At 37.8% G+C, this 12,185-nt stretch overlaps 1 protein-coding gene across 1 annotated transcript; it reads right to left on the bottom strand.

Moving 5' to 3' along the window:
- Positions 1 to 3,010: 3,010 nt before the first annotated feature.
- LOC111861583 (vesicle-associated membrane protein-associated protein B) lies at positions 3,011 to 11,967 on the bottom strand. Its single transcript, XM_023846263.2, has 6 exons — positions 11,793 to 11,967; positions 11,194 to 11,346; positions 9,335 to 9,438; positions 5,738 to 5,908; positions 5,552 to 5,653; positions 3,011 to 3,998 (listed from the first exon to the last, which is right to left on the bottom strand). Exons 1-6 carry the CDS (start codon positions 11,848 to 11,850, stop codon positions 3,828 to 3,830), a joined length of 759 nt encoding a protein of 252 aa, XP_023702031.1. The 5' UTR covers positions 11,851 to 11,967; the 3' UTR covers positions 3,011 to 3,827.
- Positions 11,968 to 12,185: the final 218 nt, after the last annotated feature.

Raw genomic sequence — 12,185 nt, 5'->3', positions numbered from 1 at the left:
GGGAACAAGTCCTCTTGGAGGGACTTTAAGCCGTGGGTCCCGTGTCGTAGATTTACAGCACGTAAAAGATCCTCATGTCTCTAGGAGACCTCTGAGCAAAATTAGGCAAAGTTTCCCGCCCAAGTAGTTTCCAATGCCTCTGGTAGATGAGGAAGTATCGGGTACCACTGCCAGAAGAGGGCCAACCTCGCTGGCAGAATGGGGCTGATAGCGGGCACCAGTACTGAAAGGGTATGGCGACAGTAGAAATTAAAGGGGGACACACTATGGACCAATAACTGGTCTAAGTGCATGGGGAACCCACCCCCTCTAATAATGAATGAATGAATGAATGTATTTGCCTGATGCATAGCCGAAACATGTAGCAAAGCTAATTTAGCCTTGAACGCTGTATTGTGCTGTGACGGACTTAATAAAGAATTGTATATATGGCTGATCTTTGTGCTAACATTCAAGGAGTCATCTGACTGGCATGTGGATTTGGTCCTCCTCTTAGCATGGAATGAAAATAATGCTCTTGTGCAGATCCTCTCATATAAATCTGGAGAAGAGAATGAACTGTTCATGCAAAGTCTGGCCTTCCCCTTTTATTTTTCTAGCGAGACTTTCCACTGTCACATATGTAGCTGTTATTGTCAGTGTTGCACTTTGCTATACACTCAGTTGCTCATGCATGTCACACAGTTTAGACATCATACATAACAGCAAAGAGCTTTAACCAGGGAAAAAGAAAAGGAATGTAGAAAGTCAGAGAAATAACTAAACTGATAATCCTAATTCTCTTTTATTTACTTAATACCAACGTTTAACTACAGCTAAAAGGTATTACTCCTGTCAACATTAAATTATTAAAAAAACAAGTATTATCATATATTGATACTGTACAAATAAGAGAACAGTTCATGACTCTAGGTTAAATAAAAAGAGCAATAAACAAGAGACTGTTGAAAGTACTATCAAACACTCCAGAATGGTAGCACCAGGTTTGGTGTTTGGGATATTGCTCACACAAGTATACCAATGCATCCCCCCCCCCGCACAGCAGTTACTAATAAGCCACGAATTAGATTTACAATGCTGACAGAGGAAACAAAAGATTATGAGGTGGTGTCTGTTGACAAATTAAACATACAGTATTGACTCTTACCATCTGTTGTGGCCTACAATTCACAGCTGTTCTGACAAAACCTTTTGGAATCCTTATTAACTACTTGCCTGTGTGTGAAATAAGGAATTGCATTGAAGAATACTTAGCGTACTCAACTACCTTAAAGTAAGTAAAGTAAATATATCCCCTTAACAGGCCATGGAGGCCCACAGGGTTGTGAGATGTTGAGGCTCCCACATTTTCTAGACAATCGGCTCACAGATGGCAGTAAGGGTGTCAGCTTTACGCGCCGGCCGCCCTTTACTCCCAGGAATATTCCTGGTACTAATTTCTGTTAGAGGCTGAGTTGATCCCAGGGCCATAGTGTGGCTGGAAGGATTAGGTCAATTGAAAAAAATCCACCTCATCAGGATTCAATCCTGTGACCTTCTGGCTTGCAGCATAGTGCCTCAACCAACTACCTTACATTCACAAAATGGACTACCACAAAGTATTAACTATGTATACTCTATTATGATATTTATTAGGTATTCTGCATGGTGTGACTGGATGAAAGTTAATGAAAGAAATCCCCCTGAACCCCAGCATGCCCTCAATAAATGCTTTTTAGATAGCAACAATTTGGTTTATTGGACATACCTTCCTCCTCTATACAACTTTTCTTTGTAAATATTATGCTGTACGTAAGAGCTGCATGCACCTGTAAAGTCATTTTAATTCTGGAAAACAAGCTGTGCAATCAAAACAAATGCTGTGTTCAGCAACCATGGACCCCAAGTTTTTGTCTGTTAAACACAGTGCTGAAGATATACCAATTTTACTGTGGAACTTCACTTAACGAGTAATTCGCATAACGAGCAAAACAAATTGTAAAAGAATCACTCGCTTAATGGGCAACATTTCACATAACGAGTGATGAGAGGGGAAGTCCCGGATTGTGCGCTTGCTACATCAGTCTGTGTTTAGCACTCGTTCCGCTAGCATCTTAGTGTCCCTTATGATCACACATTTTTCCAAACTTGCGTTCAGACATATTGTGATTTTTTTTGTGCAAAGTTTAATAACCCTTGCAAAAATGTCCCCGAAGAAAGCCGCAAAAAGACAGCCATAAGAGAGTAAAAATAACCATAGAAATGAAACGTAAAATCACTGAAAAGCGAGAACGAGGTGTGAGCGTGGCTGATCTAGCACGCACATACAATCAGTCTACATCAACGATTTGCACGATTTGGAGTTGCATTGTGTTTCACAGCAAGAAGTTGTGGAGGAGAGTTTGTCAGAGGAGGAGGAGGAGGAGGAGGTAACAGCAAAGCAAGAATCTTCTGGCGCAATAAGAGATGCTGAAAGCATGGGGAACTGTTGCTTCATACATTGAGAAGCATCAACCTAATAAGCCTGTGGCTATGCACGCTACAAATTTATTTAATGATAATGCTGTGTCGCATTTTCACCAAATTTTGAAGCGTCAGCAAAAACAAATGTCTCTAGACAGCTTTCTAGTAAAAAAGAATTAGAAATGTATCATAAATAATAAACTAATTATTTCGATTTTTTTTGTTCTGCAAATTGAACTCGCATTCCAGGTTGGTTCATTCCACATAGAAGAAAAGATGAAGATGATTCATGCTCCTTAACAATGTATACATAATTTTCTTTGAATAAACGTTATACATAAAATTTTTTTAGTATTTTTTCAGCATGAAACGCATTATCGTATTTTACATCAATTTATATGGGAAAAATTGTTTCGCTTAACGAGTAAGATTCTGGAACGAATTATGCTCGTTAAGCGAGGTTCCACTGTATTTTATACACTAGTAGGTTTAACAAAATTATGAAACCATAATCTCACATTAAATCCAAACATGAGGCATCTGATGGATCAGAATTAAAATAAATCTCTTCAGAGAAGGCCATAAAAATCGTTGCTTTTATTTTGCCATTTCTGGACCACCAAATGTCATGTTTCAGGTTTAAATGTACAGAAATTCAATTTATGTTAAAAAGAACACCTTCTTTGAAATACAGTGTGGGTATGAATCCATCCCAGAGTAGTTTCATAAAACATCAGTCTCTTTACAATTAACAATTATGTAGAACTGGGAATACTATTATATAAGTAGGGGGAAAAAATATACAGGAAAGAACAAGCATTTGGATGATGTGATCTTGCTGCCTGGAAAAGCTTATTCTACATATGAACAGTCTAACTTGCTTCACACAGCCCAAGTCTAGCAATATGTTAAATTAAAGGTGCACTTTCCTCCTAATCTGACTCCAAACAGTGCTACTTTGCTGATGAATTTTGCCCTATATTTTCCATATACAACACATTATGTACAAACATTGGTAAGCCATTCAATGTGAGTCGCCTACACAAAGTTAACACATAGTCAAAAGTGTGGGACACCTTTGAATGGCAAAGTGTCTTGGCTTATAAACAAGTATTAAAGATTTTCTCTCCAAACCCAGCTTCCTTTCTCCATACACAAAAACCAAGGACTGAAAGAAAAATAATGTACAAAACTAGAACAGATGTGTGGTAGGAGAAGTGTCACGGTTACTTGAGACAAACTCATAGGAGGGGATGCATGTGACCTGAAAATGAAGGGAAAAGAAAATGAAATTATAACATGGACTTGAAAGGAAGAAAGGTAGGAGAGCGGCACACACAGACTGACTCACAAATTTGCTGTATAGTGCTGCTATAGTGGGACATTCAGAGCATGAACTTCCCAAGGATGATCCCAATCAGTCCCATGACAAAGGCAATCACTACATACATCATGGGAAGAGGGGGCGGAATAACAGTAGTTCCAGATGCCAGGATGGGTGGAGATGAGTCTGCTGCAGCCACAGCAGCTGAACGGCGCAGTCTAAGGAGCTCCTCCTGAAATGAGACCAAAAATGCTATCAATATGACAACTTGCAGAACATGATGACAATCAACACATACCACAGTATTTAATCAGCATGCTGAAGTTGGAGCAAAATTCCTGTGTTTTGTGATCTGCATCCTACTGCCAATTGTCCTTCTTGATTCATCTGTATACAGCAGATATTTTGTATATCGCAAACAACAGCAAAGAAGGGAGCACATATCAGATATCACATTAAGAGGATTTCTGATGGTAGCACACCAGTTATTCCATCTATAATGACCTTCTGACCACCTGTAATTATGTCACTGTGATGTTATTCTTCCCTTACTCAAAGTGTTTTACTTTTTTATCTGCATCATATATATTTAGCTACTTCTGTCTCCAAGTAATAGTTCTTATCTGTAACATCCTTTTCCAAAGTTCAATCTGACTGCATGTGATCAATCAAACTGTAGCTACAAGGGAACTGTAAGCTGTGCATCTGACTGACAATAATGATAAAGATGTGTTTAATATAAGAAGTGTTACAAGTTCAATAACCCTGTGCCTCTTTTACAGAAAAACGGCAAAAATCAAGATAAAGCAACAGGATGTAATAATTCTAATTTTAGAAGTAAAATATTTTCAGTCATGTAATGCTTGAAATACACCCAGCAAACTGAAGTCCCAAGAACCATTCAAGCAACAGCACTTACACTATTTGAAGAGTTCTACAAGAGTATACGAGTAAAACAGCGTGGTGTATTGTTTAAATAAAAGGTAACATTTGAGAACCAAGTGTAACTTCCACCCCTCTCCAACCCCTTCCTTTGGTTCTTCTGATATAACCTTCATCAGCTCTTCATTCACATTTACCAAACATTACAGTGTAATTTCTGATGAACCATAACATAATGAAACCTACCTAACCTAAATCTAGTAATGTCACATATGATAATACCCTCCACCTACTATTTCACATGAAATCATGCACTTGAGCAATAAATTTGTAATTTTTTTATCTGACGGGTATCTAAGATGTCTGCATGTCCCTTTCAATGGACACCTGACCCTCATCAAAACAATGGAACCACTCAAAAATTAATGTTCAACTCATGGTAACATTTCTGGATGCAATTTGAATCAGCTGTTAATATGCTGGTGGCAACTTTTCCAATCTTGTCAAATTCAATGCACACACCATATTCTACATTCTCAGATACTGTTAAATTGGTAAGAGATGAAAACACTGATTTTAAGTGATGACCAAGGACTGAAGCAATGGAATGAGTTACACATGCCATAACATGTCAGGACACACATATTACAGCCATGACCTTGAGCAATGCAATTTATCAGAGATGTGAATTATTTCAGTATTTTCTGATCAGACTATAGCATCAAACAGAAGGATAATAGTGAATGAACTGTGACCTGTAAGAAATTATGACCTATTTTGAGATACTATTCCAAGATCACCCTACCTCAGGATATCCAGCCTCAAGCCTGAGAATCAGAGCCAGGACTTTGCAAATATAACGCAGGAGTGCTAACCACTCAACTGTAACATTTCAAAATATACCTTTAGCTGCAGATTTTCTTGCCTCAATGAGCTCTCTTCTTCTCGTAAATGTTTCACTTCTGCAGCAGCCTTCATGAGTTCACCCTCCACAATGGTACTAGGCTGCAACAAGGACACACTCTTCATAAATAAAGTTCATTAACTACCACCAACCATGCAATCCAAACTGCACAGTATGCCCACTACCTTGGGAGATGCTTTAGCACCATCTCCAGTCCTCTTTGCTTTCTCCTCATGAATGGCTGGTGAAACATCTACATTGTTTTCTTGTGGTGCTGTTGCTGCTGGATCCACAGGCATTTCAAACACACACTTCAGTTTTGAATCCATTAGGTTGTCTGGATTTACATCTTTCCACTACAAATGAAACAAAGAAGTGCATTTGCTACTGATCATTATTTGAATTATACAACCCATATAATTTTTCGTTTTTCTTTTAACTAAATAATGTCAGAACTCAATATCACTAATACCAAAGTCTGCCAGTGGACATGGTACTGGGGCCTTTTCCACCCAGCTCCCATTCTCACAACATATTTCACTATGATCCAACCTAACCTATAAGGTGGGGAACACAGCACATGCTGCTGCATGAAATTAAGTTTGTAGAGGGCAAAGCATCTTAGGCCACAAGGTATGAAATTTATTTTCCGGTTCTCTGAAGGTTGAATTTCCACAGCATGATCCCCAAAGCTTCTGTCATCTAGTTTTGATTCTAACTAGGTCCTATGGGTAGACACCATACATTGTAAACTTGCAGTATTATGAAGCAGTTTCCTTACACAAAAAACAGGCCCAAGTGTATTTATTATCTAGTGTCCCATGTGGTAAACAAGTTGCTGTCATTGAGCAACTGAATAAATTACCTTCTGTGCTGTCCCGAAAACATCTCCTAGTTAGTAATCAGTGTCTAAAGATGTAAAGACTTATTACTGCGGAAAAAACAAAAGCCAACAATGTGCACTGATTACAGTGATGCAATGGAAGATTCTGTACGTTATGACAAAGAAAGAGAACAAAATAAAATGTATTCTACAATCTGTTAGATCTTAAGATATTCAATTAATATATGATATTCTAGAAACGTGGTGGCAAATACACTCATATGCAGTTATGAATGGACAGAATACAGAAACTCTTCCACAGATATGGAGGCGTAACTGGTCCTGAGTCTCTGCCAGTATGAGAAACATACTGGGGGGGGACACTGTAATGTTTCACTGCACCCAAAGTCTTGTTTCCAATTGTATTGTTCTCTTCAAGTCCAAGTGTAGTGAAGTGTAAATATTATAAATGGGTATAAGCGTGAAAAAAGTTGAAGCCCAAGCCATTCTCTGTGTTGTGTGCACACCCATGAGCATATTCAGAACTCATCATGCACAAAACTTGTGACAGCCTAGCCTGTAGACTGCATGTTTATATAATTTTCTACTGTTGTAATTTGTGTTACTGTCTATTCTGTTTATTGTTTCAGTCTGAGTTAAGTCAAGTATTTTTTGTTACTGTTTTTGGTGTATTTTCCCATTTCTTGTTGTAAGTTCTGGTTTATGGATTGTTCGTAGAGTAATGTGCTCAAATAAATTTTCCTTATGACCAGATGCCAACAAGTGGAATGACAACAGGCATATTTTAATGTGGTACTAATTCATTTTAGATACTGTGGAAAATACAGTGTAACAGTGTTAGCAAGATAAATACACTAAACCGATTTGCGGCTTAACCGGGGCTTTTTTTGAGTCTTATATGTTGTTTAATATTCATTCACTTTTGGTTCACATGGTGAGTTGTAACACTATTTTCGCACTAGTGTGAACCGAGCTCTGCATTTTTTGGTCCCGTTATGCTAACACAATGTTCTAGGGTAGGGGTGAAAGAATGCAAGGATTTGTGGAAACTTTCAAGGACAGATACACCGCCCCAGTTAGTCTCTTTGTATAGATCTTCAAGTGCATAAGCAAAATGTCAGGGTGTAAAAGGAAGCATCTTGTGTTAAGTATTCAGCAGATAGAACTGACAAAACTGGCTAACCAAGTTCATGGTGGTGAAGTCGTCGAGGAGGAAAATATAAGAGAGTGGTTTGACTATGACTCGTGTGAGCCGGGCTTCAAAGTGTTAAGCAGTGACAAAATTCTAAGTTCAGTGGGGATGCAGCCAGAAGAGCAGAAAGAAAGTGAGAATGAGGAAGAGGTGGACAGTGCTGCTAGTAAGAAAATATCACATGGTGCTGCTCTCAATCATTTGGAATCCTTACTAGACTATCTTGAGAGTGAAGAGGACAGTTTATTAAGTGACAAGCTAATATTACGTAGGCTTCGTACGGATATCCGTAAAAAGGAAAATGCCGCAGAAAAGCAAACGACAATATTAAATTTTTTTAAGTGTTAAGTGTGAATATTCGTAAAAAGTGTTGGATGTTGCTGAACACTGTGATTGAAATAACTAATTCATACTTCAGTGTAATGTAAAAAAAAGTATTAAATAGGCCATGAGATAACATAAAAGTGAGGTTGAATAAATTTAAATACAGGTAGGCCTATAGTATTATGAAGGTACAGTACTACTTAATCGTGATTTCCATCTCCACCATTATTCCAGATAATCGAGAGGTGAGTGTAGTTGCCTGATGATGTCTGGGTACAGCTGAAACATGTAGCAAAGAGGAGGAGTAAATGAAAAATAAAGCTGCATTCGAGATGAAAGTATATGTGTGTATAAGTAATAAGTTAGTGCAAGATGATGCTAAAATACAATATTAAGAATCTGTTTGAAATTCACCATATTTCACCAAAATATGAAGGGACTTTGGGGACATCCCATATAAATTTAAGAGTGCTAAATATAATATACTAAAGAATTCTGCAGTACTGGTGGTGTGTACATTTTTCATTGGATTTGGCATGGCACACGCGGTAGTGTAGTTTTCTGTACGTGTTAAAATAGTCATCCACCTGGCAGAAATTAAGTCATGGCTGTCTCCTTGTTTAAAGGGGTTGTCCTTCCAGCTTCTTCTCAGTCACCTATGTGGTTTTCCCCACAGGTTTCCCTTCCAAATATCTACATGCTCCTGTCTTCCTCACTAATGTTGTACATGCAGCCCAGTTCTCCATCCCAGACTTCATGACACTGAGACGACTAGGTGACCAACACAAATCTTGAATTTGTTCAGTATTTAATATCCTAGATTTGTTACAGACGTCATCTTTCTAAGGAGAGAGGAGAGTGCAGTTGGTATAGCAACTAGCAATGGGCTGCAAGACAAAGGGGACAGAGTTCAAGTCCTGGTTGGGGTGGAACTATTCACTTCTCCATTTCATTCAGACCAATTCTGTGGCCCAACCAGCCTCCTATTCAATGGTTACGGGGGTTCCTCCTCCAAGGGTAATGTGGCCGGGGCCACTCATGCCAAGGTCAAGAACAGATGGATCTATACATCCACTCCCCCATACATCATCATGGTGTAGTATTTAATTAGTTAAGCTCAGGGACAACTTTTACCTCAGCTCTCTTAGCCCTTGAGAATTTCCTCTGCAACATTCTTGAAGAAAAATTCACATTTTATTTAGAAAAAGCTGTTGCAAATGGTAGTTCCCATCATCATTTTCAGCACATCAAAACCACCTGTTTCAATACTAACCTCTTAATTACAGACAACTTGGCCATGCACAAAAACACTGCTATTTCTATATGTGTTTTTTAACCATATTTTCTTTTCTCAGCTTACAGTATTGCTAAAGTAATAATTTAGTCTAGAACATAATGTGCAGTTATTAGCCATGAACATACCAGTGAATCCATATTTATTTCCCCATCTGGTGCAATCATCGTTTGAACCATAAACTTATGTTTATTTTTTTCATTAGGATCAAAGTCAAATGGTTGTAGACTAACTGAAAACAAATCATACATGTAAATGATGAATTATATGCCATTAACAATATAATGCAATATTTTTATTAGTGGCAAACAGTATCATAATATGTTAGGACCTGTAGTAAAGATACCTATTTGCTAGAGATATAGAAAAGTTCTGGTAGAAAAACCTGAAAGGTAGATACAACTTGGAAAATTTTGGCATAGATCAGTGGATAATTTCAAAATGAACAGGGTATGTGGGTGTGGAATGAAAAAATTTGGCTTAGGATAGGGACCACTAGTAGGCTCTTGTGAATACAGCAGAGAATCTTTGGGCTCCACAAAAGGGAGGGAATTTCTTGACCATCTGAATAACTATTGATTGCCCATGAACTCAGCTCCACTGAGTTAGATAAAACGTGTAATAAAGTCAAATTCTGTTTTCAGAGAAATGTAAAAATATGTTCTCAAAAGTCCTGCTGTTGGTAAAAATGCTGTCATTTTCTAGCATCACAGTAATTCCTAATACATATCAGGTGATTATACTTCCTGAAGCAGAACTCTCAAACCATGGCTGCCAGTTCTGTTGCAGTAGTAAACTTTATCCCTTAGGTCAATGTAATGGAAAGAGATTCTTATCATGTACATATTTATATTGCAAAATATAACCTGGTTACAATTCAAAGCTAGTTGCACATACTGCACACAATATAATATTCTGATGTGTAAATTTACACAATGCATTTAACGCTCGAGAAAACCTCGCAACAACGCACAGTGGAAAGAAAGTTTCTCCCAGAGTGCTGCTGTAACTGCCCATAGCAGAATGAGTCATTGGTGCTGATAAACACACGCTGTCAGGTGGTCTGATTTTGTCACTTCAGTAAGTTGCATTAGGAGTCAGTCTTTGTTAGAGGTGTCGACAGGCAGTCAACATTTATACTGAAATGTAGTTTACTACTGAACAGTGGGTGTTCATCGTCAAAACTTTTGCAAGGAAAAAACTTAAAAAAAATGTATCCGTAAGTTTCGTCATAAATATCCTGACTGTGACTTACTGCAGTGACAAGATCAGACCACCTGACAGCATGCGTTTATCAGCGCCAATGACTCATTCTGCTATTGGCAGTTACAGCAGCAATCTGTGAGAAACGTTGTGTCCACTGTGCACTGCTCCTAGGATTCCTCGATGGCTGACATGTGGGGACAATTTAAATTCACTTCTCTTGGAGATCTTTTTTATTAACTTCAAAAAGTTTGAAGCTCACAAAGTTAACCAGTGGTTTCCAATCACCTTGTGTGACTCACAAAGCTAAGTAGGAGTAAATAATTATATGGTGTAGGAAATAACTTCTGTTTACAACAAAAATAAAGAACACCTTCAGCTATATTTTTACCTATCACATAATAGACAGAGAATTCACGATTTCAAAAAGTTGGTATTAGCACTCAGTTCAATCAAATAAGGCTAAAACTCCTTGATTTAGAATATTTAGAAAACATCTATGCATGCCTGATCTTTTCACTCAGTGCTCAATGAAGAGAAATATTTAGTGCAATATGATTCCAAAGCTGTACTTTTGAAGCAACTACTTTAATTGAACTCATCCTGCTGATTTAACATACAACATACATATCATTCAAAAGATGGAAATGTGGAAAAAATGTATGCAGCATGACATTATAGAACATGCTTTAACTGCAATTATGTTAGCTGTTATTATAAAAGTTATAAACTGCCATGTAACATACAGTCCAAAGCCTACTTCACATTATACTTTTCAGCTTACCTGCAACATCGATTAGTCCCTTCGCATCCAGCACTCCTGAATTTGGTCGTACACAGTACTTCTTTGGTGCTGTTGTTTTAATTTTGAAACAAATTTTCTTTTCTGTTGGGTTCGTTAATTTCATATAAGAAGTAACAGGTGACGTAAATGGGCCTGAAATTGAAATACAGAGAACTTATCACACCATGTCTTCATACACTATCCATTTTAACAGTTCATAAACGTTCACTGATCATTCACAAACAGTAAAGTGGAAACATTAAAAGCAAACAGTTCAAAGGTTCATTGCTTACATTCTCCTACAAAACACAACTGATACTGATATGCAATTCATATATTTACAGAAATGAAAATGGCACTGGGTAATATGAACATGGCTAGGTTACTGGCTCCAACATGTGTCCTTAGCGCAATCAACATAAGACAGAGCTTCTGAACATAGTATTGCGGCGATTTCTATAAATATTAGCCCATTATCTACCATTCTTGAAACAGAACTTCAAACTTCGAGGCCTGTCCATAGGCTAGCTGCAGGCTTGGCCAATAGTCGCCCTTTAAATACATCGGTGGCAGTTTAATCCATGCGTTTCCAAGCTTACCTCGAAATTTTAGTTCATGTTGGGGCTCTATCATTAATACTTGTTCTTGTTTTGCCATAATTTTGTCCTATATAAGGCTTGTTGGAAGCCAAATTAAAATAAGAATAACCCAACACAAATGGCTTCAGTTTTAATCCCGGTACTAACGTCTCTGGTGTTCCGTCAAATACGCATGCGTCACGACGGAAATATGACTACTTAGTATGACGTCATACTAAAGAAATTAGTGAGTCAATGTAAATACTCTCTAAGGCTGAAAGGGTTGCCACTAAATTTCAAGCGGTGTAACGCTTAATTCTCTACTCATGCTATTTGGCAAAGATTGAATGGTACTTTTAATTTGAAGCATTATTTTGTTGCAACAGGGGGTTTTTAGTAGAGATGCATGAGACA

This window comes from Cryptotermes secundus, unplaced genomic scaffold (genome assembly GCF_002891405.2).
Source record: "Cryptotermes secundus unplaced genomic scaffold, Csec_1.0 scaffold2113, whole genome shotgun sequence".
Classification (NCBI taxonomy): domain Eukaryota; kingdom Metazoa; phylum Arthropoda; class Insecta; order Blattodea; family Kalotermitidae; genus Cryptotermes; species Cryptotermes secundus.
This window is presented reverse-complemented; position numbering and strand designations above follow the sequence as displayed.

Bases quoted from the DNA above. Each gene is read 5' to 3' on its own strand.
- LOC111861583 (XM_023846263.2), bottom strand. From the start codon at position 11,850: ATGGCAAAACAAGAACAAGTATTAATGATAGAGCCCCAACATGAACTA. The intron at 11,347-11,792 runs GTAAGCTTGGAA...TTTCAATTTCAG, and splicing joins ACATGAACTAAAATTTCGAG to GCCCATTTACGTCACCTGTT. The intron at 3,999-5,551 runs GTATATTTTGAA...GTCTCATTTCAG, and splicing joins AAGAAAATCTGCAGCTAAAG to GAGGAGCTCCTTAGACTGCG.